The 26,834-nt window shown below is 53.3% G+C and overlaps 1 protein-coding gene across 7 annotated transcripts in view; it reads left to right on the forward strand.

Moving 5' to 3' along the window:
- Positions 1-26,834, forward strand: part of MYH10 (myosin heavy chain 10) — a 1,221,191-nt gene that overhangs the window by 1,090,357 nt on the left and 104,000 nt on the right. For all 7 annotated transcript variants that reach the window (XM_086930637.1, XM_086930640.1, XM_086930641.1 and 4 more), the window contains one exon: positions 8,807-8,915. In XM_086930637.1, coding sequence (XP_086786763.1) covers positions 8,807-8,915 — 109 coding nt within the window. The remainder of the gene's footprint in view (positions 1-8,806; positions 8,916-26,834) is intronic.

Here is a 26,834-nt window from a genome sequence, read left to right on the forward strand (position 1 = left end):
TGTAGCCTCTAGTATCCGATGCAGGGAGCGTTGGGGGATGCGTTTCAGTTGAGTTGGGACTCACGACTCCTTTACACATTTCCTCCCATACCCTTGATTTCTCAGGTTCTGAGGAATATTCGTCAAGACCGGGCCCAAGTCATATTGGTCGCTCCGGATTGGCCAAGAAGGGTGTGGTACACAGATCTTCTCCACCTCTCCTCGTGCCCGCCGCTCCGTCTCCCTCTCCGGGCAGATCTCCTCTCTCAAATGGAGGGGCAGGTTCTACACCCCCACCTCCAGACCTTACACCTTCATGCCTGGAGATTGAACGGGGCAATCTGAATTCCTTTTCTCTTCCACATGATGTGGTGGATGTCATTTTATCCGCCAGGCGTGACTCTACCAAGTCTATCTACTCTTCTATAGGTGGTCTAAGTTTGCTGTGGCTACAGTGAAAGGTTATCTTTCGGCATTATCGGCATTTCTCTGTTTGCCGGATCAGCCGTCTTTATTTAAATCTCCTGTTGTTTTAAGATTTTTAAAGGGTCTTATAAATACATTTCCTCTTACTCGCTTTATTGTACCTCAATGGGACTTGAACCTTGTTCGCACATTCTTAATGGGTTCACCTTTTGAACCTTTACACACGTGTCCCTTGAGGCTGTTGTCTTTTAAGACTGTCTTTCTGGTTGCAATTTCCTCGACAAGGAGGGTAAGTGAGCTTCAAGCTCTTAGTTCAAAGCCTCCATTCATGCTGAACGAATAGTACTCAGACCATCGCTACTTTTCTGCCTAAGGTGGTTACTCCCTTCCATCTAGGACCCTTCCTACCTTCTATCCTCACCCAGGAGGAGGAGCGACTTAACCGCTTGGACCCAAAGAGGGCGGTGAGTTCTACCTGGACAGAACCAGAGAGTTCAGAGTGGATGACCAGCTCTTTGTGGGTTATGTTGGAGCCAGAAGAGGTACTGCGGTGCACAAGCGCACATTTTCAAGATGGATTATCTTGTGCATCAAGATATGCTACTCTTTGGCGGGTAAGGAACCTCCTGGAGCCTTAAGAGCTCATTCAACTAGAGCAAGATCTGCTACTTCTGCTTTGTCTAGGGGTGTACCTGTAGAGGACATTTGTAGAGCGGCAACTTGGGCCTCCCTCCACACTTTCACGAAGCATTACTGCTTAGATTCCGAAGTGAGGAGGGATGGTCACTTTGCGCGCTCTGTCCTACAGGATTTCTTGGTATAGAGTGGACACCCTCCTCTGGGAGAGGGGACTGCTGTGGGACTCTATTTAGAAGGTAAGGAATCCACTGGCAGATGTATCCATCAGAAGAACAAGTTACTTACCTTCGGTAACGCTTTTTCTTGTGGATACAGTATCTGCCTGTGGATTCCTCATTGACCCACCCGCCTCCCCGTTGTCCACTCTTCTATACCTAAGTTATTGACAATGTTTTAATGCATATGTGTTGCTTTCAAAAGTAGTGTGTTATTCTACTTGGTTAGCTTTATTGTCTTCACACTGTGTGTGTTATCTTGACAATTGTGTACTGTGTATATTTCTACTATTATCGGTCCGTCCGTGTGTCTCGAAGGCACGGAAAAACGGGCGGAACCGATGTAATCACGCTGATGTGGGCCTATTATGGAGTCAGTGACGTCAGCGGAGCCACGCGCGATGCCGTGCTACTGTGACGTCGGCGCGAAGCTACAAAAAGAATTTCCGAATGTGGCTGACGCAAGGGGATATTCAGAAGGTGAGAAATCCACAGGCAGATACTGTATCCACCAGAAAAAGCGTTACCGAAGGTAAGTAACTTGTTCTTCCATGCCAAAAGCGCAGATACGGATTGAGCACATACCTCTGTCATTTTTTGACCACTTTTTTTAAGACGTTTGTCTCCTTCTCTTGTCTCCTTTTGCACGTAGGGATGCCTGGCTTTTAGTCTTGTGGGTCGTGCCGCCGTAATATGTCGGTGGCGGACCCCCATGATGTCTGCCTCTACTGCCTGGAGACCGACCTTGACTCCCGGGATTGCCGGGACTGTCGTTCCATGGCCCGGCATTTCGGGAGCGGCGCTGGAAGTTGCTGGAGGTCCGGCACTCCTCTCACACCTGCTCCGGGTCTAGGGGCCGTTCGCGGGACTGCTCGCGGGACCGGAGCCGTCGCTCCTCGGACTTAAGTCTTCACCTTCAGATTCCGCTAAGTGACGCCATAAGAAGTAGTCAAAGAAGAGTGCTCTTTCTCCGACGTCCCCCCGTCGCTCCACGGAGGCGGAAGAGAGGGACAGGGGCTCCGCCCCTGTGGCTCCTCCGGAGCTATACCCGGGTCCGTCAGCGACTCCTGAACAGATGCAAGAGTTTCCTGCTGCCATGGACTGCCTGTTTAGGCCTCGGGCTCCCGCCGGGGCGCCTGTGGTCCCCGCGGTACCGTGCCCAGATCCTGTTGGCCCGGTGACACCGCCTTTGGTGCCGGCCCTGGAGCCACCGAATCCAACGCCCTCTGCTCCGGCGCCACTAGGTGCAGCACTGCTGGCTCCGGCCCGGTGCTGCCCTTGGCTCCGGCCCCAGCGCTGCCCCTGGCTCCGCCACAGGCGCCGCACTGGGTGCCGTTTATCCCGCCTCTGCCCCGGTTCTCGGAATCCATTTCGTTCCGATCTGGGATCCACATTGGAATGCGGCTCCGGTTCAGCCCTGGTCGGCACCGCTCCTGGTGCCTTTGGCCCCCGCTCCGGCCCTGTCGCCGCAGCCAGCTCCTTCTACCCCGGAGCGGATGAGGATTGGGAAGGCTCCGAACACCCCCTTGCGCGGAAGTCTGACTCCGAGCAGGATTGGGTGGATGACCTTCAAGATGCAGGTGAACTTGATGCGTCTTCTGACCCTTGGTTTGCCTCCCCTCCACATACTATGGAGGAGGGCGCTTCCTACACTATGGTGCTGCGTTGAGCTGCGGAGGCTCTCCATCTCGACCTCCCTATGGTGGCCCTTAGGACCAACCTCCTTACGGAGGCGCTCCAGACAGCGTCTACGTCGTCGGAACCGCTGCTCCTTTTCAATTAAGCCCTTGCCGAAGTCCTCTTGGGCACTTGGTTGCGGCCGGCCTCAGGGGCACCAGTGGATAAGAATGTCGCTATTCGTCATCGCCCGACGCCTGGTGACCCTGCCTTCTTGACCACTCATCCCACGCCTGAGAGCCTGGTCATTCAGGCCTCGATGTCACAGAGTGCCTTCCCCACGGCTCCGCCGGATAAGGACTCTTAGAAGCTGGACCAATATGGCAAGAGGTTGTTCTCCTCTGCCAGCTTGAGGTTGGGGTTGGTTAATACCGCCTGCTAATTGGGCTGTTACTCCCACGCCGTGTGGGATATGGTAGCAGAGATCCTGCCTCAGTGTTCTGAAGAAGTCGAGGCTGTCCTTTCCCAAGCGAAGCGGAGGGCAAGGATGCAGCGAAGTTGGCCATCAGGTGTGGTCTGGACATGGCTGATTCCTTGGGCAGGGCGATTTCCATGACTGTGGCATTGCGGCGCAATGCCTGGTTGCGGTCTACCGGTTTCTCGCTTGATGTCCAGAGCTCACTCATGGACAGGCCCTTTGATGGCTCTCCCCTCTTTGGCGACAAGGCGGACAGTGCCCTGGAGCGCTTTAAAGACATACGGGCCACGGATAAGTCTTTGGGTCTTTCCACAAAGAGCCCTGCCATGCCTGGGTTTCGTTCCTTTCGTGGCCCGGGTAAAGACGCCCAAACGCGCTCCTCCGCAAAGCCTGCTCAGAACCTGCCTCAGCGTAGCAGCGGACGCGGCTTCCGCAAGGGCGGGTCTGGTAACCAGCGGGCGGGTCAGTCCACCTCCACACCGCTGCTTCCACCGCCAAGTTTTCCTAATCCGAGCTTCAGGGGACACCCCACGCCGGTAGGAAGCAGGGTTCACCACCTGCACCACTGACGCGAAATCACATCAGACAAGTGGGTGCTGCAGATATTCTACCAAGGTTACTCGCTCCCCTTTCTGTCCTCCCCGACATGCCACCTCAGTACCACCACATGTCGGGGATCATTTGGCTCTTCTCTGTCAGGAAGTCACAGCCTTTCTGGCCAAGGGGGCCATCGAGTACGATCCCGATCTGGAAGTAGGGAGTGGTTGTTATTCCCACTACTTTCTGGTCCCGAAGAAGGACAAGGGGGGTCTGCGCCCCATCTTGGTCTTCCGGGACGTCAACTGCTTCCTCTGGAAGGAGAAGTTCAAGATGCTGACTCTGGCTCAGGTCCTGCCTGCCCTGGACCCTGGAGACTGGATGGTAGTGTTGGACCTGCAGGACGCCTATTTTCATATCCCCGTCCTGCCAGCCCACCGGCGTTACCTACGGTTCATGGTAGGCCAGGAGCATTTTCAGTTTGCCGTGCAACCTTTTGGCCTTACCAGCGCCCCTCGGGTGTTCACGAAAGTGATGGCAGTGGTCGCAGCTCATCTGCGCTGGTCAGGGGTGTCAGTCTTCCCCTACCTTGATGACTGGCTGTTGAAGGCAGGCTCGCCCCAGGCAGTCGTCTTCCACCTCCAGACTACGGCTGACCTCCTGCATTTGCTGCGGTTCTCCATTACTGTGCCGAAGTCTCACCGGAGTCCCTCTCAGAAGCTCCCTTTTATCAGGGCTGTTCTGCATTCAACGCTGTTTCGGGTTTATCCTCCCGAGCAGCGAGTCCAGTATATTCAGGCTATAATTCTGCTCTTTCAGCCTCTATCCCGAGTTTCAGTCAGGATGACCCTCCGGCTTCTGGGCCTGATGGCATCCTGCTGGTGACGCATGCCAGATGGCATATGCGGGCTCTGCTGTGGGACCTAAAGTACCAATGGGCACAGCATTAGGGCAACCTGTCCGATCTCGTCCAGATCTCGGAGTGCGCTGCACGACAGTTGCTGTGGTGGCTCACGAATCGCGACTGGGTCAGTGGCAGATCCCTCTCCCTTCCCCAACCGGAGCACACACTGGTGACGGATGCGTCCCTTCTGGGATGGGGAGGCCACATGGGAGAGGCAGAGATCAGAGGCCTCTGGTCTCTGGCGGAGACCAGGCTACATATCAACCTTCTGGAGCTTCGGCGATCCGACTTGCACTGAAAGCATTCCTTCCCTCTGTCAAAAGAAAAGTGGTGCAGGTGTTAACAGACAACATCACCGCCATGTGGTACTGCAACAAACAGGGCGGGGTGGGGTCGTGGACCCTATGTCAGGAGGCTCTTCGCCTCTGGACATGGCTGGAACAGCAGGGCATCTCCCTAGTGGTTCAACACCTGGCAGGGCAAACTCAGCCGCCGGTGCATGATGGATCACGAATGGCGTCTAAACTCGAACGTTGTGCAAGGTCTCTTTCAGCAGTGGGGAGTGCCTTGGTTAGATCTATTCGCCACCGAAGAGAACGCGCTATGTCATCAGTTCTGCGTGTTTGAAATTCCAAGGCGGCACTCGCTCGTAGACTCTTTTCATTGCAGGTGGAGTTGCGGTCTGTTGTGCGCCTATACCACATCTGCCCAGAGTGCTGAAGAAGATCAGACGCGACCGCGCCCAAGTCATCCTTGTGGCTCCGGACTGGGCACGAAGATACTGGTATCCCGAGCTACTCAGCATGTCAGTCGATCCCCCGATTCTTCTGCCTCTTCAGGAGGACCTTCTGTCGCAGCAGCAGGGGACTGTCCTCCACCCGAACCTGTCCAGTCTCCACCTACATGCGTGGAGATTGAGCGGCGACAGTTGGAGCCATTTGACTTGCCTCCTGATGTCTGTGATGTTATTCTGGCAGCCAGGCGTCCCTCCACAAAGACGGTATACGCCTGCTGGTGGAACAAATTTGTGACATGGTGCACAGCAAAGGTTGTGGATCCACTTTCTGCCCCTCTTTCAGAGGTTCTCCTCTTCCTTCTTTCTCTTGCCCAGCAGGGCTCTGCTCTGGGCACTTTCAAAGGCTATCTCTCGGCCATTTCAGCCTTCTTAAGGCTTTCTGATCAACCTTCTCTTTTCAAGTCCCCTATTGTAAATAGATTCTTGAAAGGCATCACACACAGGTTCCCTCCTGTTCCTTTCGTGATGCCTCAGTGGAACTTGAACCTTATACTGATTATTCTGATGTGCGCTCCCTTCGAGCCACTTCACAACTGTCCTCTTCGTCTTCTGACTCTTAAAACTGCATTCCTGGTTGCCATTACCTCTGCCAGGAGAGTGAGTGAGCTCCAGGCTCTATCTTCTAAGCCTCCTTTCCTCTCGGTCCATCCGGACAAGGTTGTTCTGAGGACTCGTCCTTCTTTCCTGCCCAAGGTGGTTACAGCCTTTCACATCGGGCAGTCCAACACCTTGCCCACCTTCTTTCCGCCTCCGTATCACTCGAAAGAGGAAGAGAGGTTCCACCATCTGGACCCAAAACGTGCGCTCTCATTCTATCTGGACCCCAGATGCCAGTTCCGGGTGGACGACCAGCTCTTTGTTGGTTACATGGGCGCTAAGAAGGGACAGGCGGTGCACAAGTGGACCATCTCTCGGTGGGTCGACTTGTGCATCAAGGTTTGCTACTTTTTGGCGAAAAAGGAGCCTCCTGTTGGGCTGCACGCCCATTCCACTCGGGCCACGGCGGCTACTACTGCCGTCGGTCGGAGAGTCCCCTTGCAGGACTTCTATCAGGTGGCTACGTGGGCCTCGTTGCACACGTTTGCTCGGCACTACTGCCTGGACAGCCAAGTCCGGAGAGATGGCTTTTTCGGCCATTCCGTTCTCCAGGACTTTCTGGTGTGATCTTGGTTCGCAGACCCACCACCAGGGTTGGTATTGCCGAGGTTTCTATTCTAAGGTAAGGAGTCTAACACTAACCTGTTTCTTTCAGATGCACAAGTTTCTTGCCTTCGGTAACGATATTTCTGTAAGAAACAGTAGTTCGTGTTAGATTCCTTACCGCTCCACCCATCCTCCCCGTTCAGCGAACCGATATCTAGGGTTAAGGACATTCCTTTCAGGGCCCTAGTTTCATGGCACCAGTGTCGGTTTCAATCATGGCTCTGCGTTCCTGGAGCGGAAAGCTATGTACAGAACTGACGTCAGCGTGCGAGGGTGGCGTCTAAGTACTCCGACGTCGTCATCCCGGAGATCACGACGACGGACGCAGAGCCGCCGCCTAGCGACGCACGGGGTACTGCTGACGAAGACTTTCCGGATCCAGTCTGACTCCTGGGGATATATTAAGGTAAGGAATCTAACACTAACTACTGTTTCCTACAGATATATCGTTACCGAAGGTAAGTAACTTGTGTATCTGGTAGAGCCGATTCTAGCCGCAGATTCCTACACGAGCCGCCCTTCCTCCCCTTTCTGCGAGGACCCTCAGCTTGGTTTGGATTTCTGCACTCGCCTCTCTCTGAGTGGCTGGTCTCCTGTGGGTGTCCTCTTCGCTTTCTCCTGGACAGGATGCCTTGTTCTGTTTTATTCCTCCGCCCTTGACTCTTGAGGCAAGGTCGGTTGGTTTCTGTGTGCCTCTGCATCCCTACAGCTGGTTTCTTTCCAGTGTGGGGCCCTACTTTTACTCCTTACCATTTGTTTGTTGAGGTGCCTGACCCCCTTGCAGTCCTCTGCGTTGGGGGTTCCTTGCCTGTCTCTTGGCCTTTTTGCTCCTTTCAGGGAACATGGCTCTCCTTCATGGTGTAGTCTGGGGTTGGATTGCTGTTGCTCCTCTGTTCAGGGTTTGCGGCCCTTCCCTGTGTGGGTTGTGGTTGCGGACTTTTTGTCTCTTTTCTGCTTGCCACTTTCACATGCTTGTGCCTCCTGGATGGCTATTGCCTTAGCTTGCATGTTTGTTCCTCAGAGTGGTGCTCTGCTCTACCCCCACTATGGCTTCGCTGCTGTGGCCTTTTGGTACCTTGGTGCTTGGCACTTTTCCAACTGGTGCTGTTCCTCACCTTTGTTTCTCTTTGGTTTGTTTCACTGATTTTTTGCACATTGTTCCCATACTCTACTCTGTTTTGTTGTGATGGCTCCGCATTGTGGCGCAGAAAAGTTCTCAGAAGAAAACTGACGTCAGCACGCCGGGGTGGGGCTATTGTGACCTCCCTGATGTCATGCCCGCGGAGGACGACAGGACATTGTCCTGTGGTGCCGCCACCCCCCTCCCCCTCCCCTCCCCCCCCCTCCCGGTGCGCAGAGATGCTGGGACAGAGAAAGTTTTCCGGGTCCAGTCTCACGCCTGGGGATAATTCTACGGTAAGGAATCTGCATCTAGAATCGTCTCTTCCAGATACATTGTTACCGGAGGTAAGTAACCTGTACATTAGTAGGGATAGATTCCTTACCGACCCACCCATCTTCCCCGTTCTTTTTAATTATTTTTAGGGTTAAGGTCTTCCTTTTCAGGGCCCTAGTTTCAAGGCACCAGTGGTCAGTATCTTGCATGGCTCTGCGTTTTCTGGCACAGAAAGTTGTGTACTGAACTGAAGTCAGCGCGCAACGGTGGCGTCGAAGTAGCTGCCGCGACGTCATCTCGGTGATCACGACGCCACCTTTCAATGCGCAGGGGTACTGCTGACAAAAACTTTTCGGATTCAGTCTGACACCTGGGGGTAATTCTAAGGTAAGGAATCCATAACTACTAATGTTTCTTACAGATATATTGTTACCAAAGGGAAGGTTCTGTATGCTTTAGCAGTTAGTCAAACCTGCTGATCTCAGTTATTTATTTTCAATTTCAAACTGGATTACTTGAAACAGTGTTGGTATCCTAATATTTTGTAGTGCTGTTTTAACCACTTCTGTTTGTAAATCCTTATAGAGGCCTTCGTCTCTGTTGCTTTGTTTCCCAGGGAAAGAGCTGCCTCAAACAAATTAGTTCGACGTACAGAAAAGAAATTAAAAGAAGTTTTTATGCAAGTGGAAGATGAGCGCCGTCATGCTGATCAGTACAAAGAACAGGTGAGTGCAAGAGGGCAGCAATCAGTTGAAGGAATGCCAAATTGGAGGATAGATTGATTTAGGTTCTAGCCAATGCAGTTCTTATATTTAAATATGTTCATTTGCTATGGAGGCCCAAATTTCTTACATTTTGTTCTTTTTTTAAAATACTTTTTCTACTAGTGTATTGTTTTGTAGAGTGCTAAATGCAACAAACTACTCCCAGCATTGGGTCCAAAGATCTTGATCAGTGATTATGGTTTTAGAAGCTTTAGACACCTAGAGCTAGATAACCATTAGTGGCTTAAATAAACCTTCTGGCCCCCTGCAAGATACGGCAAATGAGTCCTATTACTGTCATTGACCCTTACCCTTTGCCTTCTTAAAGACTCACAAAGCCAAACTACTGCTCAGTGAACACACATTCAGGGGCTCTGGATTTAGATAATTAATTCTCAGGAGAAGATGTAAGGCCCTGCAGTATCAAGCATACCTAGTCCTGATGTAAAACAAAATGTTTGTAGCTTGTGTGGTTATTGATACACTGTGAATCTACAGTACTACACACTACAAACATATTCTTAAAGACTAAGTAACATGTTCAAAGCATATGAGCTGTAGATACTACACTTAGCATTAGATCGCCACCTGGTGTTGGGCTCGGATGATTGCATGTTGTTGTCGTCTTGGAAGAAGTCTTTGTAGTCACGAGATAGGTGATTCCTCCCTTGGACGATAGTGTGCATGGGCATCGGCTCCATCCTTAGATTGTTTTTTTCCGCCACTGGGTTCGGATGAAAGTTTTCCGCTCCGGCTAGAAATAGACTTTTCATGTACTTAGAAACGCAAAAAACATACTAAAGCTTTACCAAACTACTTTTGATATTGACTAACATTGTTTTGACTCCATCAGCTCGATTCCGGTCCTCGACGCGGGCCGTTGGGCCTATCCACACCGTGAGGCCTACACCTCATGGAAAGGACGCCATTCAAGAGATGCCCCAGGTGTGGAGCAAAGTTTTCACACAGTGACCACCAAGAGGTCTGCAACCTATGCTTATCGCCAGAACACGACGAATCCAGCTATACAGCCTGCGCACCCTCTCAATCCAAGAAAGCCATCTGAGATCGGAGGGCCCGTCGACACGACATGAAGAGATCAGCTCCGAAACCGGTGGATATCTTCGACGAGGAGGTTCCGCTTGTTCCCGAAGAAGATTCCGATGATCTCCAAATCGTATCAGAGGCTGACGACTCCGATGACTCCATACCATCAGATCAGCGTGTGAGTACTACTGCCCCTGCACCACACACAGCACCCAGATCGAAGGCAAAGGTCACCACTCCGCCTTTGGGGCCCAGTCGCGACCGAAAAACCACTTTGAATGCCCCGCCATCGAGCCCGGCTCCGAAGAAAGTCATTAAGCCTTCCGGTAGCTCGGTACTGAGCAAGCCGCATGTGCTGATCCCACAAGCTCCCTCGGCACCGAAACCGAAAGAAGTCTCGGCTCCAAAACCGTCGACTTCTAAAGACAAGGGTATGAAGCCAGCTTCCGACGCCTCGAAGCCGACGAGACCAGCTTCCACTCCGAAGCCATCGTCTTCGGTGCCAAAACCGACAAGGCCTGATTCCGACGCGTCCAAGCCCTCGAAACAGCCTACGACACCGAAAACAACACCTCCAGTGTTGAAAACTATGCCAAAGGACATTGTAACACCTCCTCAGGTTAAAGACAAACAGCAACCTCGTCCGGAACCGAAAAAATTGGTGCCGACAAAGGTTCCACAAGCAGAAGACCTTTTCCAACCAGATCCTCTGCAAAAGAAGATCTACATTGACCCAAAGACAGGACATGTATCCACTACACCACACAAGAAGAGGAAGGCAGATGCAACATCCACACCTGTAGTTCCTGCCAAGAAGAAGGACTCTGCCATATCTCCTATGCACCCTTCTTCTCCTATACTTCATTCTCCTTCATCCCCTGTTCCTCTTAACAATTCACCACAGATCTCTCCTCCACATTCCCCTCTTTTATCTTCACACTCACCTCAAAATGATGATGAGTATAGTTTAGGGAGAGGGATAGACATGGATGAGTCTTTCCCATACCCTATAGATGATACAGACTTGGAGTACCCAAACCCACAGGATGTGCCAGATATTCCTGACCCACAGTCATACCCATCAATCAATCAATCAATCAAGTAATTTGCAAAGCACGCTACCTACCCGCTAGGGTCTCAAGGCGCGGGGGGGGAGCTGCAGTCAGTGGTCGAAGAGCCAGGTCTTGAGCAGGCTTCTTCTGAATGCCGGGAGATCTGTAGTCTGTCGTAGGTGGAGGGCGTTTCAGGTCTTGGCGGCACGGTGGGAGAAGGATCTGCCCCCGGAGGAGGTTCTGTGGATGCGCGGGACAGCGGCCAGGGAAAGGTTGGCGGAGCGGAGTTTCCTGTTGGGTGCGTAGAACGAGAGTCTGCTGTTGAGGTAGGCTGGGCCCGTCTTGTGGAGTGCTTTGTGTGCATGGATCATGAGTTTGAAGGTGATTCTTTTGTCAACGGGGAGCCAATGCAGGTCTCTCAGGTTAGGGGGTGATTTTGGTCTCTGTGAGGGATGTCTAGGACCAGGCGTGCAGAGGCGTTCTGGATTCTTTGGAGTCTGCTGAGGAGTTTGGTTGGGGCTCCGGCGTAGAGGGGGTTTCCGTAGTCGAGTCGGCTGCTGATGAGGGCGTGGGGTGACGCAGGTGGGGTGCGATGAGGCTGTTGGCATTGTTGGCGATGCGATGGGGGAGAGGATCCGAAGGGGCGCCTGAGTGGATGATGCTCATGGTCTCGATTATGTCTTCGGTGCTCGTGTTGGTCGTGATCGGTGGGGTTGGGTGTGCTTGATGTGGTGGGGTGTGCTGGGTTGATCTGAGTGTTGAAGCTGTTGTGGATGTCGGTGATCTTGTGGTGGAAGAAGGCGGCGAGGGTGTCGCACAGAGCTTGCGACGGCGGGATGTCGTTGGTGCAGGAGCTGGGATTGGAGAATTCTTTCACGATGTTGAAGAGCTCTTTGCTGTTGTGGGCGTTGTTGTCGAGGCGGTCTGTGAATGAGGCTCTTTTGGTTGCTCTGATTAGGTGGTGATGGTTGCGGATGGCGTCTTTGTGGGCTGCGTGGTTGGCGGGGGTTCTGTCGCTGAGCCAGATGTTTTCGAGTTTCCGGCAGGCGCGCTTGGAGGCCAGGAGCTCTTGGGTGAACCAGCTGGCTCTCTGGTAGGTGTCTCTGTCGGCGGGTAGTCGTAAAGGTGCTGCGGTGTTGGCACATTTTTCCATCCAGAGTCTGAGGGTGCGGGCCCCCTCCTCTGGGTCGGTGGGGCTGGTCGGAGGGTCGATTGCGAGGTGAGCTTCCAACAGTTCCTTGGTTACTTCAACCCAGCAACGGCGGGGGTTCTGTGGGGTGCGGTGGTGGGTGACAGATTTCTGGAAGGTGAAGTGGATGCAGTGGTGGTCGGTCCAGGTGAGCTCGAAGTTTTGGCCGACGGAGACGTGGGTGCTGGAGGAGAAGATGGCATCGAGCCTGTGGCCGGCGATGTGGGTCGGGGTTGTGACGATCTGTTTCAGTCCGAGGGTAGCGAGGTTGTCGACCAGGGTGGAGAAGTTACTGTTGTCGCAGGGATTCTGCTCCTGCACAGAACTGTGCATAGAGACTTAGAACCTTGGTGAATTAGGGTGTGCCAAAACTCACATTAGTATCCAAAATCCACTACCAGACTAGCAATCAGTGTCTCATTGGTACTAAAAAAAAAACTGTGATTTAGACAACCCATAACATGGACTTAGAACACCTCAGGTAACGTGGAACACATGAACACTCTTTCGTTATACTAACATATCAATCCAGAGCGAGGAGTCAATGAGGACACGTGCAAGTTTGAAATGTTTATTTCTAATGCAGTGTTCTCAAACGCAGTATCTTAGCTAATACAAGCAAACATATTATAAAGATCAAGGTTATAAGCATAGTTACTATTCCATAAAATACAAAGGGTGAAAGCAAATTAAAATGCTAAAGGAAACCGGTCTAAATAGAACCTCAGTTTACCCTCCCTAGCTAGTATATTATATTATATCTACAGAAGGTCTCTTTGGGTTGAGAAGGGCGGGCTCATACCTTTAGGTTCAGTGGAAATGGATCACATCATCTCCTACACCTACACCAACACTCAGCATACGGATATTCATCAAGTGTGTGTCTCCTGCCTTGCGCAGTGCAATATCATTCACGCCTAAAACCAAAGTTGGCCACAGCTGCATCGATATTATGTCTACTCTGCCAAACAATAAGCGCTGTGTTGAGATAACCGTAAAGGCATCGGCACTCACTGTGCAGACATAGCTTTACCAAGTAAGACTGATATTTATAAGAAAACATGTTATTCTCGTGTAAAGCAAAATACCTAACTAGGCGAAAAGCATTAATAACAAAATGTGTCGTGTGCAGAGGCAGCCTGAAAGGAAAAAATGGCCTTTAAAACTCTAACTAACACATGCCAACTTAACACAGTGCAAAGGTGAAACCAATACATAAGACACTGTCGTTGATGTTTTCCAGATGGAAGGTCAGGTCGCCGAGCCGGATGTAGTTGGTGGAGGTCAGTGTGTGCATGCTGATGAGGTCCGCGATGGAGTTACCGAATTGGGGGCGTGGGCCCGGCAGTCTGTAGACGAGAGTGCCTCTGAGGGTGAATGAAATGTGATTTGTCTACGCGCAACTATGCCCAGTGGGCGTCAAGGCGCCTAACTCAAAAATTAGCTGCGGGCAACCAGAAACACGAGCTCACTGATAGGCTTTAGTGAAACACCAAGTTTTCAGAGCTTTCCTGAAAAGATCAAGTGAAGGCTGTAGTTTGATCTCCAGGGGAAGAGTGTTCCAAAGTTGAGGTGCAAGAATGGAGAAGGCCTTGCTCCCCCATCTTGCCATCCTAGCGCGTGGGACTACCAGTTGATTAAGCTCTAGCGAGCGAAGACATCTGTTTGGAACATACCTAGAGAGCAAAGAACCCAAGGCATCAGTCGGGCCTGCCCTCAGGGCGCTATAAGTAAGGCAGAGAAGTTTAAAAGAGACTCTGAAAGGGATAGGAAGCCAATGGAGATTCTTCCTTGCCAAGGTCGCAGAGGACATCCACGGCAAGGCCAGAACGAAGCGCGCCGCGGCATTTTGCACAACCTGCAGGCGTTGAAGAAGGCCCTTGTTGGCCCCGGCATAGAGTGAGTTACAGTAATCCAGCCTTGAGCCAACAAGGGCGATCACAACCTGTTTTCATGCCTGTGGGGAAAGATAGTGAGTGATTCTTTTCAGAATCCTGATGACACCCCAACAGGTGGCCACTGTCCTATTCACCTGAAGTTCCATGGAGAGCCGGGTGTCAAAAATTACGCCTAGGTTCCTAGCAGATTGTGTGGGTGTGGGGCAGATGCCTAAAGATGAGGGCCACCACTCACCTGACCACATTCCCTGGTCTTTGCCGAAGACCAGGACCTCCGTTTTGTCACCGTTCAACTTTAATGAGTTGAGAATCATCCAGTCTGCAACAAGTTGCATACAGGACTTAAAGTTGGACGCGGTGACATTCACAGAGTGGGTCAGGGACACCATGATCTGCGTGTCGTCGGCATACGACACTACCTCCATCCCCTGAGATCTTACAAGTCTTGCAAGGGGGGCCACGTAGATATTGAACAGGGTCGGGCTCAATGCCGACCCCTGTGGCACCCCACATTGCAACGACTTGACAGGGGAGAGGTGATCCCCAAGCATCACTCGCTGCTCTCGCTGATGTAGGAAGGAGTTCAGGAGACTCAGGGCCGGTCCTGCTACCCCTGCCTCCCTTAACCTAGATGTTAAAGTACCGGGAGACAGGGTATCAAATGCTGCTGTAAGATCCAGCAGAACTAGCACGGTAGTCTGCCCCAGATCGACTTTCCGACGGATGTTATCTGCGACCTTCGTCAATGCAGACTCTGTGCTGTGTAGCTTTCTAAAGCCATGTTGGGACCCATCCAAGAACCCTGAGGCGTCCAAAAAGTTGGAAAGATGGCAATTCAGATGGGCCTCCAACATCTTAGCAGGGGCCGGCAATAGGGATATAGGCCTAAAGTTCTTCAATAGACCAGGGTCAAGGGTGGGCTTTTTAAGGAGAGGTTTTACAATGGCCCTCTTCCATGCCACCGGGAAAATACCTTGCTCCAGAGCTCCATTCATTATTTCCAACATTGGAGGAAGAATAATATCCCTACAGTCCTTTAGTATTCTCAAAGGAACCGGGTCCAAAGGAGAAGCAGATTTTGTTTTGTCTAATAGGAGGTTGAGACCCTCCAAGGAGAGCAGAGGAAATTGGTTCAAGTCTTGGGGAGCAGCCGCATCCCAGGATTCCAGATGTTTAACTCGGGAGAGGTCTTCCTCACTAAGAGTGTTCCTCTGTGATTGAAGAGCCAAATAGATGTCGTCTATTTTTTTATAGAAGAAATCTGAGATGTTATTACATAGCTCCTGTGAAGCAACCACGGGGTCGGGTACCTGGAGTGAGCATAAGGAGTCAACGATCTTAAAAAGCTCTTTAGAGGACGTGAGAGAACAGGTTAAGTTGGTAAAATAATCCTGTTTCTCCTTGATGACTCTGTTTTGTAATCTCGTAGCAGGCCCTTATAAACTTCTCGATCTTTGGGATCCCAAGATTTGCAGGGTGGTCTTGGGGTCTGTGCGGATCTTGAAGTGCATGTGTTCGGCGGTGGTGAGGGTGTTGTCGGTGTTCGTGGAGACCTTGATGGTGTTCTTGTGTATGATGGCGATTCCTCCACCGACTCCGTGGTTGGCCATCAAAACCTTCTCCCCCAGAAGATAACATTGGTTTTGGTCACCTGTTGAACAGAGCTGCCATTTACCAGAGGGTCACTATGCATTCTGATGAGGAAGATTTTCTGATAAACACATTTGAACAATCACAAAGGTCTGTTCAAATTCTTCCCATAATTAAAGGGGTCATCAAACATGCTCCGGAGATATTTAAAGACCCTGTACGTACTAGGATCCCAAACTCTAGAATTGAGAAAAAAATATAGACCTGTGTGAGAAGTTGGCCTGTTATATGAAGCTCACTAATTCTAGTGATCACCTTGTATCAGTCCAAACAACCCTTATGGTAATTGGTTGTAAGTCAACCTTATAGACCAGCTATCCTAATGGTAGCATGGACAAAGCAGTCTTAGGCTAAACTCTTTTGGCATGTGAAGCCAGCTGTTTTACCACATATAACCCCTTGAATACCAAGTAAAAGGACACCACACAGGTTGGTATGAAAATAAACAATATATTTATTTACTAACATACACCTCTGAACTCTTTATGAGATCAGAGGGCTAAGCACATGACAATCGCTTAGGAAAAATACGTTTAAGTTGCACAAATTACAATGGTGCCCTAGGGGCACGACAAACCATATACTAAGTAAGTGGAATGTGAAAGTCGATAGAAGGAATGGAGCTGTCCAGAGGCTGTAGGATCGCTGGGACCACACTACCCTAACTCTAGGTAAGTAATAGGAGGCCCACGGAACGCGTGTGCAGAGTGTGAACTCACACGCGAGATGCGTAACAGTGTCTATGGACAGTACAGTTCAAGTAAAAGGTGAGTACGGACAATCCTGACTATGTAGGACTAAAACGACTGTGGAAATGGACACTAGGAGAGTCAATCTACCCTGGAGCACCGAAATGCTTTTGTTACCTCACCCACAGGCTGCGGGTGCATAGGTGCGAAGTCGTGTCTGGTTCCGGCGCTAAAGTCTATGGAGCCTGGAAGAAAAGATGCTACAGGCGATCAGGAGGAAGATGTCCGGTGGGATCCAAGGGTGGATCAGTGAAGAGGAGTACCTGAAAGCAGAGGGGACAATGTTCAAAGTCACAAGCCAGTGACTAGAGTGGAACCAGGAGTGGAACCAGATGTCGTTGTGGCCATCAGGTGAAGAGTGGACGCTTTTCTCTGCAGCCACGTGGACCAGGTTATGTCTTCGATGACCAGGATGGAGGCACGAGCTGACCCACGCAGGCTCTCGCTTTCGGCGGTGTCGGATATGGAGTCAACAGGCCTTGGCAAAGCAACCCATGCGGTGAGTGAAAACGGCATCTGTGATGGACCAGGAGGGTCCGGGGTGCTCCTCTTTTGGAAGGGAGCAAGGGCCAGTCTGGAGCAACCAGACCAGCAGTGAAGATTTCAAGGTTCGTCGTCTAGTAGGTCAATAGCCAGCCAGCAAGTGACCAGACAACGCGTCGAGCAGCAAACAGGCAGAAGGGCCCCACGCAGATCTCGTGGATACTGGAGGGCTGGTCTTCGGTGCAGGAGCTGCTCGGGGTCGGGGCTTCTCAGTCCCCAAAGCACTTGGACGAGGTTACCTCAGAAGTCGTGCTGGAGCGAAGTGCTGCTTCTTTCAAGATGGCCGGTCCCACGTGTCTCGTCGCACCCACGGATCTCAGCTGTGCTGCAGATGTAGGTAGAGGTCTGGGAATCCGGGTCTCGTCGGGCTCTGAAGTCTGGATCCTCAAGGTAAGACGACAAAGGGAAGCCGCTGGACGCTGATGGTGCCTGCTTGCGCAGGGTGGACCCTCCTTGCCCACAAGGGAGATTTCTTCAGTCTTCTGTTCAGAAAGTCGAAGTCCAGATTTTCTTGTAGAGTTTCAGTTCAGGATTAATCTAACTCGGAATGGGATCAGCTCCTACCTTTATCCTGCTAAAGGGGGCTGTACTATCACTAGGTCCCTCCTATGGGTTGGACCAGGAAGGGGGTGGTTACACCCCCTATCCTTTGTCCGGTCTTGCTCCAGAGCTGGGGCTGGAGAGCCCCAGGAACTGGTTTAGACCGGTGTATGCACAGGGACACCTTGTGTGCCCCAGGCATGTCTCATTCCTTTCAGCCCTGTCCTACCCAATACACAAAATTCTGTCTGGGGTGGTGCTAGCACCTCCCAAGGCAGGAAACCCTTTGTCCAAGCTTCTCGCTGGAAGGACTCCCAGCAGCAGGAGGTCAGACTTGTGTCTGTGATGGCAGCATCCATTTTGTGATGCTGAGGCTCGGGTTAACTTTAACCGGGGTTCACAATCTGAAAGAGACACGTTAGTGATAGATTCCTTACCTTAGAATATCCCCAGGCGTCAGACTGGATCCGGAAACTTTTGCGTAGCAATACCCCTGCGCGCTGGTAGGCGTCGTCTGCGGCTCCGCGTCCGTCGTCGGCGTCGTGAGCGCCGGGATGACGTCATCGGAGTACTTAGACGGCGCCCATGCGCGCTGACGTCAGTTCTTCTTTTTTCCGCGCCAGCTAGCGCAGATCCGGAAGAAGCTCTACCCCCAGTCACTTTTTGACTGAATATTTTGATCCTTTTTGATCTTCTCTTTAGTCGACTGTCTCGACTATCGGTGCCAGGGATGCCCGGGTTCAAGCCTTGTTCGAAGTGCGGCCGACTCATGTCGGTCACGGACCCCCATCGCCGGTGCCTGAAGTGCTTAGGCCTCGACCACGACGATCGAACCTGCGCCGACTGCCGGGCCCTGACGTCGAAGGCTAGGCGGGAGCGGTCCCGCAAGCGTCTCGAGCTGAGGCACTCGGCCCCGCGCCGCTCCAGGTCCCGGTCCCGGTCCCAGGGGAGGTCGAGGGACAGGTCGCGAGGTCGGAGTCATCGACGTTCCGGGAGTGGACACCGATCGCCTGGTTCCAAGTCCTCAGGTAAGAGGCATGAGAGGTCGGAGCGACACCATCGGTCCTCCGACCCGCCCCGACGCTCGCACGATGCGGCCGGGGACTCGGGCGACACCGCCCACGCGGCTCCGCGGGAGTCGCAAGCGTCGCCGCCTGCCCCACACCTTCGGGTCCCTGGGCACGGCGCGTCGCAGGAGGAGGTCGAGAGGTACCTCATGGCCATGAGGGCCCTCCCTCCTCAGTCGGTTCCCGTGGCGCCTTCGGGCCGATCGGCTCCGTCTGGAGGTCCTTCCGGGTCGGGCGCTTCGGCCCCGACAACGTCGGGTGCTTCGGGCCTGGCGCCGCTGGCGACTTCGGTCCCGGCGCCGCGCGACCTCGCTGGATCCGGCTCCGGATCCGGGACCTCGCCGGTCGACCTTACGACCTCACCGGCGCCGTCCCTTCAGGTGTCGTCCCCGGCAGCCGATGTGGTTGCCGCCCCCAATGTTTCCTACGGTCCTACTCAGGAGTCGGAAGGGCGCCGCTGGGCGCCGATTCCGACGGCCTTTGGAGAATTCTATCTCCACGAGGAGGCCCTGGCTGTTGATCCTGGTCTCCAGGAGCCAGGTGACGAGGAGCAGTGGGAGGGGTCCGAGGACCCTCTGGCACGTGATTGCCAGTCACACCAGGACTGGACATATGAGCTTGGGGAGGCCAGTGGTATTGACACCTCGCCAGACACTGGATTTACGTCGCCCCCGACTGTGGCTTCGGAGGCGGGTTCTGCTTACAGCGTAGTGTTGACGAAGGCAGCTAAGGCCCTGAGCCTTCAGCTCCCCGTCGCGGCCGTGAGGACTAATCTCCTCACCGAGGTCCTCAAACCGCAGTCCGGCTCCGCGGAGCCCCTCCTGCCGTTCAATGAGGCCTTGTGTGACGTTCTTCTGGGCACTTGGTCCAAGCCCGCCACAGGCCCCCCTGTGGACAGGAACGTGGCCAGACGCTACCGCCCGGCACCGGGCGACCCATGCTTTTTGTCCACCTATCCCACCCCCGAGAGCCTGGTCATCCAGGCCTCAAACTCCCAGACCGCATTCCCGTCGGCCCCGCCCGACAGGGAATCCAAGAGATATGAGCAGTTCGGGAAGAAGGTCTTCTCGTCTGTGAGCTTAGGGCTACGGTCTGTGAACACCAACTGTCTCTTGGGCCGCTACACCCACACTCTGTGGGACACGGTTGCGGAGGTGCTGCCACAATGCCCAGAGGAGGTCAGGGCTAAACTCAGCCAAACCCTTGCGGACGGCCGAGATGCAGCACGCTTTTCTATCCGGTGTGGGCTGGATACTACGGACTCACTGGGCAGGGCGATGGCAACGACGGTGGCGGTTCGACGCCACGCCTGGTTGAGGTCCGCCAACTTCTCGGCCGATGTCCAGGCCACCCTCCTGGACATGCCGTTTGATGGCCGTCGCCTCTTCGGCGACAAGGCAGACCATGCGCTAGAACGTTTCAAGGACTCCAGGGCCACGGCCAAGTCCTTGGGCCTTACGGCCCCACGCCAGCAATCGGATGCCTTTCGCTCCTTTCGTGGCCACGGAAGGGGCGCCCCACCACGGACCGCCAGCCACACGCCGCAAAATGTTCAGCAGCGCGGTGGCGGACGTGGGAACCGCCGTGGCGGTGGTCGGGGCCAACGGCGAGGCCAGTCCACACCTCCCTCAGCAGCCCCTGCCTCAAAACCTTCCTAGTCCGAGTTTCCAGGCCCATGTGACGCCTGTGGGAGGCAGGGTTCGCCATCACCTCTCCCACTGGCATACAGTCACTTCGGACAGGTGGGTGCTGCAAATTGTCCGAAGGGGCTTCTCCCTCCCCTTCGAGTCATCCCCTCCATCCATGCCACCACAATACCACCGTGTGTCGGGGGATCACTTGCAACTTCTGCAAGAGGAGGTTTCGGCCCTCTTGGCCAAGAGGGCCATCGAGCGCGTTCCTGGGCCAGAAGTAGGACGTGGTTGCTACTCCCACTACTTCCTGGTACCCAAGAAGGGCAAAGGGGGCCTACGCCCTATCTTGGATCTGCGGAACGTCAACGGCTTCCTCCGGACGGAGAAGTTCAAGATGCTCACTTTGGCTCAGGTCCTGGCTGCCCTGGACCCAGGAGACTGGATGGTAGCGTTGGACTTGCAGGACGCCTATTTCCACATCCCCGTCCTGCCGGCCCACCGGCGTTACCTGCGGTTCACGGTAGGCCAAGAGCACTTTCAGTTTACCGTGCTCCCCTTCGGCCTTACCAGCGCCCCACGGGTGTTCACGAAGGTGATGGCGGTGGTCGCAGCCCATCTGCGCAGGCAGGGGGTATCAGTCTTCCCCTACCTCGACGACTGGTTGTTGAAGGCGGGCTCGCCCCAGACAGTCGTCAGCCACCTCCAGACTACGGCCGACCTCCTGCACTTGCTGGGGTTCTCCATCAATGTGCCGAAGTCACACCTGTGTCCCTCTCAAAAGCTCCTCTTCATCGGAGCGGTTCTCGACTCGGCGCAGTTTCGGGTTTACCCACCCGAACAGCGGGTCCGGGATATTCAGGCTCTGATTCCAATCTTCCAGCCGTTATCCCGGGTCTCGGTCAGGTTGACGCTGCGGCTTCTGGGACTGATGGCTTCCTGCATCCTTCTGGTGCGTCACGCCAGGTGGCGGATGCGGGCTCTGCAGTGGGACCTGAAGTTTCAGTGGGCCCAGCATCAGGGCAACCTATTTGATCATGTCCTGATCTCAGAGGGCACTGCGAGCCAACTGCAGTGGTGGCTCACGGACCGCGACTGGGTCAGTGGCAGGCCCCTCTCCCTACCCCAGCCGGAGCACGTAGTTGTGACGGACGCGTCCCTCCAGGGCTGGGGAGGCCACATGGGAGAGGCGGAGATCAGAGGCCTCTGGTCTCCGGCGGAGTCCCGGCTCCATATCAACCTTCTGGAGCTGAGGGCGATTCGTCTTGCACTGAAGGCATTCCTCCCCTCTGTCAGGGGGAGCATAGTGCAAGTGTTCACCGACAACACCACCGCCATGTGGTACTGCAACAAACAGGGCGGAGTGGGGTCGTGGACCCTTTGCCAGGAGGCTCTGCGCCTATGGCAATGGCTGGAACATCAGGGCGTGACCCTGGTGGTTCAACACCTGGCAGGCTCTCTGAATGCCAGGGCGGACGAACTCAGCCGTCGGTGCATGATGGATCACGAATGGCGTCTGAACTCGGACGTGGCGCAAGGTCTCTTTCAGCAGTGGGGAGAGCCTTGGTTAGATCTATTCGCCACAGAAGAGAACGCGCAATGTCATCAGTTCTGCGCGTTGGAATTTCCAAGGCGGCACTCGCTCGGAGACGCTTTTCGTCGCGAGTGGAGCTGCGGTCTGTTGTACGCCTTTCCGCCTATACCACTTCTGCCCAGAGTGCTGAAGAAGATCAGGCGCGACCGGGCCCAGGTTATCCTTGTGGCTCCGGACTGGGCACGAAGATACTGGTATCCCGAGCTACTCAGCATGTCAGTCGATCCCCCGATTCGTCTGCCTCTTCGGGAGGACCTTCTGTCGCAGCAGCAGGGGACGGTCCTGCACCCGAACCTGTCCAGTCTCCACCTACAAGCTTGGAGATTGAGCGGCGGCAGTTGAGGCCATTTGACTTGCCTCCCGAAGTCTGTGATATCGTTCTGGCAGCCAGGCGTCCCTCCACAAAGTCGGTATACGCCTGCCGGTGGAACAGATTTGTGGCATGGTGAACAGCAAAGGCTGTGGATCCTCTCTCTGCACCCCTTTCGGAAGTGCTGCTCTTTCTTCTTTCCCTTGCCCAGCAGGGCTCTGCTCTGGGCACTCTTAAAGGGTACCTTTCTGCTCTATCAGCCTTCTTGAGGCTACCAGATCAGCCTTCTTTATTCAAGTCCCCTATTGTAAGTAGATTTCTGAAGGGCATCACGCACATGTTCCCTCCTGTTCCCTTCGTGATGCCCCAGTGGGACTTGAATCTGGTTCTCACCTATCTGATGTGTGCTCCCTTTGAGCCACTTCATAACTGCCCTCTTCGTCTCCTTACTCTAAAGACGGCATTCCTGGTTGCCATCACCTCTGCCAGGAGGGTGAGTGAGCTCCAGGCTCTTTCTTCTTCTCCACCTTTCCTGTCTGTTCAACCTGATAAGGTGGTGTTACGTACACGGCCTTCCTTTCTGCCCAAGGTTGTCACGGCCTTCCACATCGGGCAGTCCATCACTTTGCCCACCTTCTTTCCGCCTCCGCATCCCTCGAAAGAGGAGGAGAGGCTCCACCGTCTGGATCCAAAACGTGCGCTCTCCTACTACCTAGATCGCACACGCCAATTCCGGGTGGATGACCAACTCTTCGTTGGTTACGTGGGCGCGAAGAAGGGAAAGGCTGTGCACAAGAGGACCATCTCTAGGTGGATCATCTTGTGTATCCAAGCATGTTACTCCATGGCGAGGAAGGAGCCCCCAGCTGGATTGCGGGCTCACTCCACTCGGGCCACGGCGACGACAACCGCCCTGGGCCGCGGTGTCCCCCTGCAGGACATTTGCCAGGCAGCTACGTGGGCCTCGCTGCACACGTTCGCAAGACACTACTGCCTGGACAGTCAAGTCCGGAGGGAGGGCTTCTTTGGCCGTTCCGTCCTCCAGGACTTTCTGGTGTGATATTGGTTCGCAGACCCACCACCGGGGTTGGTATTGCTGGGGTATCTATTCTAAGGTAAGGAATCTATCACTAACGTGTCTCTTTCAGATGCACAAGTTACTACTTGTGTAACGATATATCTGTAAGAGACATTAGTTAGTGATAGATTCCTTACCGACCCACCCATCCTCCCCGTTCTGCGAACCGATATCTAGGGTTAAGGTCATCCCCTTTCAGGGCCCTAGTTTCATGGCACCAGTGTTAGTTCTATCATGGCTCTGCGTATCTGGCGCGGAAAAGCTGTGTTATCAGAACTGACGTCAGCGCGCATGGGCGCCGTCTAAGTACTCCGATGACGTCATCCCGGCGCTCACGACGCCGACGACGGACGCGGAGCCGCAGACGACGCCTACCAGCGCGCAGGGGTATTGCTGCGCAAAAGTTTCCGGATCCAGTCTGACGCCTGGGGATATTCTAAGGTAAGGAATCTATCACTAACTAATGTCTCTTACAGATATATCGTTACACAAGTAGTAACTTGTGCGTTAGGTACATGTCGTGTCCCTCTAGAAGGGTGGAATGCTACCCCCGTCGCCAGAATTGGCGAGGGGGTAGTATTCCAATTCGTATGACACCTTACTCGACATGTTTTGATAATGCTATGCCAAAGTTAGCAATAACCGCGAGGATTATAATGCACTTAAGAGTATATGGTATAGCGTTATCATGGAAACAGCTAAAGGACTTGGTTCCGAAAGCTGCAGACAGGCTCAGCTCATGCTAGAGCACCATCATACATAATTCCAAGCACTCTGCCTCCAGGATTGTTAAGGCCTGCCATAGGAGTGACTTATAGGAGTATATGTGTCCATTTTAGGGTTAGATATACGTATACTATATCTAAAGCAAAGGGTGATGACACCACCTCGCCCCAGCTGTGTTACCAGCCAGTTGTGTCTGTTTAGATGGCCAGCCAGGGGTGGCTATTGTTTTTATCTGCAAATTTTGAATAATAAAAGAAAGAATAAAGAAGAAAATTGACTTGGAACTTTCTCGGGAGAACAATTGGATATCTTTTTTTTTGTTACAAAATGTTAGACCTGGCACCTTGGCGTGAGTTTCCCTTCCACTTTTTGCTGATGTGCCTCCGATGTTTTGCTGGTTTTCCGATACTCAGGGCGCTGCGCCACGGCTGACCCGTGCCGCAGTGCAAGTGCTCCCTACTGTAAATTGTACATGCGATTGGTATCCATGATTGGTTCATTGGATTTACTGTCAGTCCCTAGTAAAGTGCACTAGGAGTGCCGGGGCTTGTAGATGCCAATACTGCTGGTGGGCCTGCAGCGCTGGTTGCGCCACCCACCGAAGCAGCCGTAAAGATGTGTCTGGGAACTGCGACCGCAGAACCCGCGTGCGGTCTCGTACTGTCACGATAGCTGGGCAAGTGCACCCACTTGCCAGCCCCCGAACCTTCCCTTGACCACATATTAGTCACCCCTATGGTAGGCCTGCGGGCAGGGTGCGTTGTAGGTGTAAGGTAGGACAAGCCCTGATGTGTGTGGCATGTCCTAGTAGTGACTTACAACCAAAACCGTATTTCACTATTGAAGACTACCTGCTCCATTAGGCCAGACTGAGCTGCTGGAATTATTACACCCTATAATCCCAGCAGGCTCAAGGAGCATGGTAGCGAGTCATGTTTAGTATGCCTGAACTCAGGATGATAAAATATTTCTTGTAGTCAAGTTTATTTTAGTATCCTGGGTTTGCAAATGCCACTTTTAGAAAGTTAGCATTTGCTTGCCTAACCATTTCAGCCCGCCTCTGCTGGTATGTGTATCTGACTGTCTGGGATGTGTGAGTGACAGGGCTGGGGGGATGACAGGTGGTGAATGCGCAGATTACACCTTAGTGGGAGGTAGGAGTGGCTCTTGACTCTGGATCTTGCTGTGCTCTGTCACCACAATGCTGGCTCCACCCTCCTGGGGAGCGACTGATGACTCAGCCGACACCTGGCCCAGGAAGGGCGAAGCCCCCATCAACAAGGTACTCTGGCTATCCCTGTCCGCACAATGCTGGCTCCACCTCCTGTGGGGCGTCTGATGCGCCTGCCCTCACACTGAAAGCAGAAGCCGGAGTACACCCGCCGGAGTACTCAAGGACTGAAAGTGGCTATGCAAAGGCCCCCCCGGCCTGCGAGAACAAAAGAAATGCCATATAAAAGAAGGAGCCCTGCTCCTTGAAAGTTAGATCCAGTTTGGGCTACAGATGTGTCGGAAGGTACCTCCTGACTATGGTTGCCCCCAACTTTTTGCCCTGTGTTTTAGCTGGTTTTTGACATAGTCGACCTCGGACCCTGCCAATCAGGACCCCAGGCCTACTGCTCTCTCTGTAAAATGGATTCCATGTACCTTAGGTGCATTTCCAATTGGTACTGGGCCACCCTATCAGACCCTGTAACTCAGGGCATGGGTGTACCCAGGGCTGCCAGGGGCTGAAGCATGTATTATGCCACCCCTGGCTGGCCTCCTAAATTTGACACAACTGGCTGCATGACAGCTGGGGCAAAGTCGTGTAATCACCCTTTGCTGTAGGTGTAGTATACCTATACCTAACCCTAAAATGGACACACAGATTCCTATCAGTCACTCCTATGGCAGGCCTTGACAATCCTGAAGGCAGAGTGCTTGGAATCGTGTGAGATGGTGCTCTGGCATGAGCTGAGCCTGTCTGCAGCTTGCGGAACCAAGTCCTAATAGCTGTTCCATGATATCGCATACCATATACTCTTAAGTGCATTATAATCCTCGCGGTTAAATGCTAGCTTTGGTATTACTTTATCAAAACATGTCGAGTAAGGTGTCATACGAATTGGAATACTAACCCCTCGCCAATTCTGGCGACGGGGTTAGCATTCCACCCTTCTAGAGGGACACGACATGTATGTAACTGTGAACCCCGGTTAAAGTTAACTGAAGCCTCAGCTCCACAAAATGGATGCTGCCACCACAGACACGAGTCTGACCCCCTGCAGCTGGGAGTTCCAGCGAGGGGAGCCTGGACAAAGGGTTTCCTGTCCGGGGCGGTGCTAGCACCGTCCCAGACATGGTTTTGTGTATCCTGGGTAGGCAGGGCTTTTCAGGAAGGTGACTGCTGAGTGGCACCCCGGTGCTCACTACGCATAGGCCGGTCAGAACCAGTTCCAGGGGCACACCAGCCCCTGGCCTGGGGAAAGTCCGGCATGACAGAGGGGTGTAACCACCCCCCTCCTAGTCCCACCCATAGGCAGGACCTAGTCACCGGGTCAGCCCCCTTTTTTAGTATAAAGATGGGAGCGGGCCCCCTGTTCAAATTAGATCATCTTTGGAATCAAGACACGACTTTCTGCGAAAGGACTTCAAGATTTCTTCATCAAGATTCTCCCTTGTGGCTAAGGAGTAGTCACCCTGCATCCGCAGGCACCATCCTAAAGAACACTGCGGTCTGCTGCAAGTCCTTCATCACGAATCCGACGACCCAGCTCGACGAGACCCGGCTTCCCTGGCACCTCTGACCTCTACTCACCTCTAC

The sequence above is a fragment of the Lissotriton vulgaris genome, chromosome 7, assembly GCF_964263255.1.
Source record: "Lissotriton vulgaris chromosome 7, aLisVul1.2, whole genome shotgun sequence".
NCBI classification, from domain to species: domain Eukaryota; kingdom Metazoa; phylum Chordata; class Amphibia; order Caudata; family Salamandridae; genus Lissotriton; species Lissotriton vulgaris.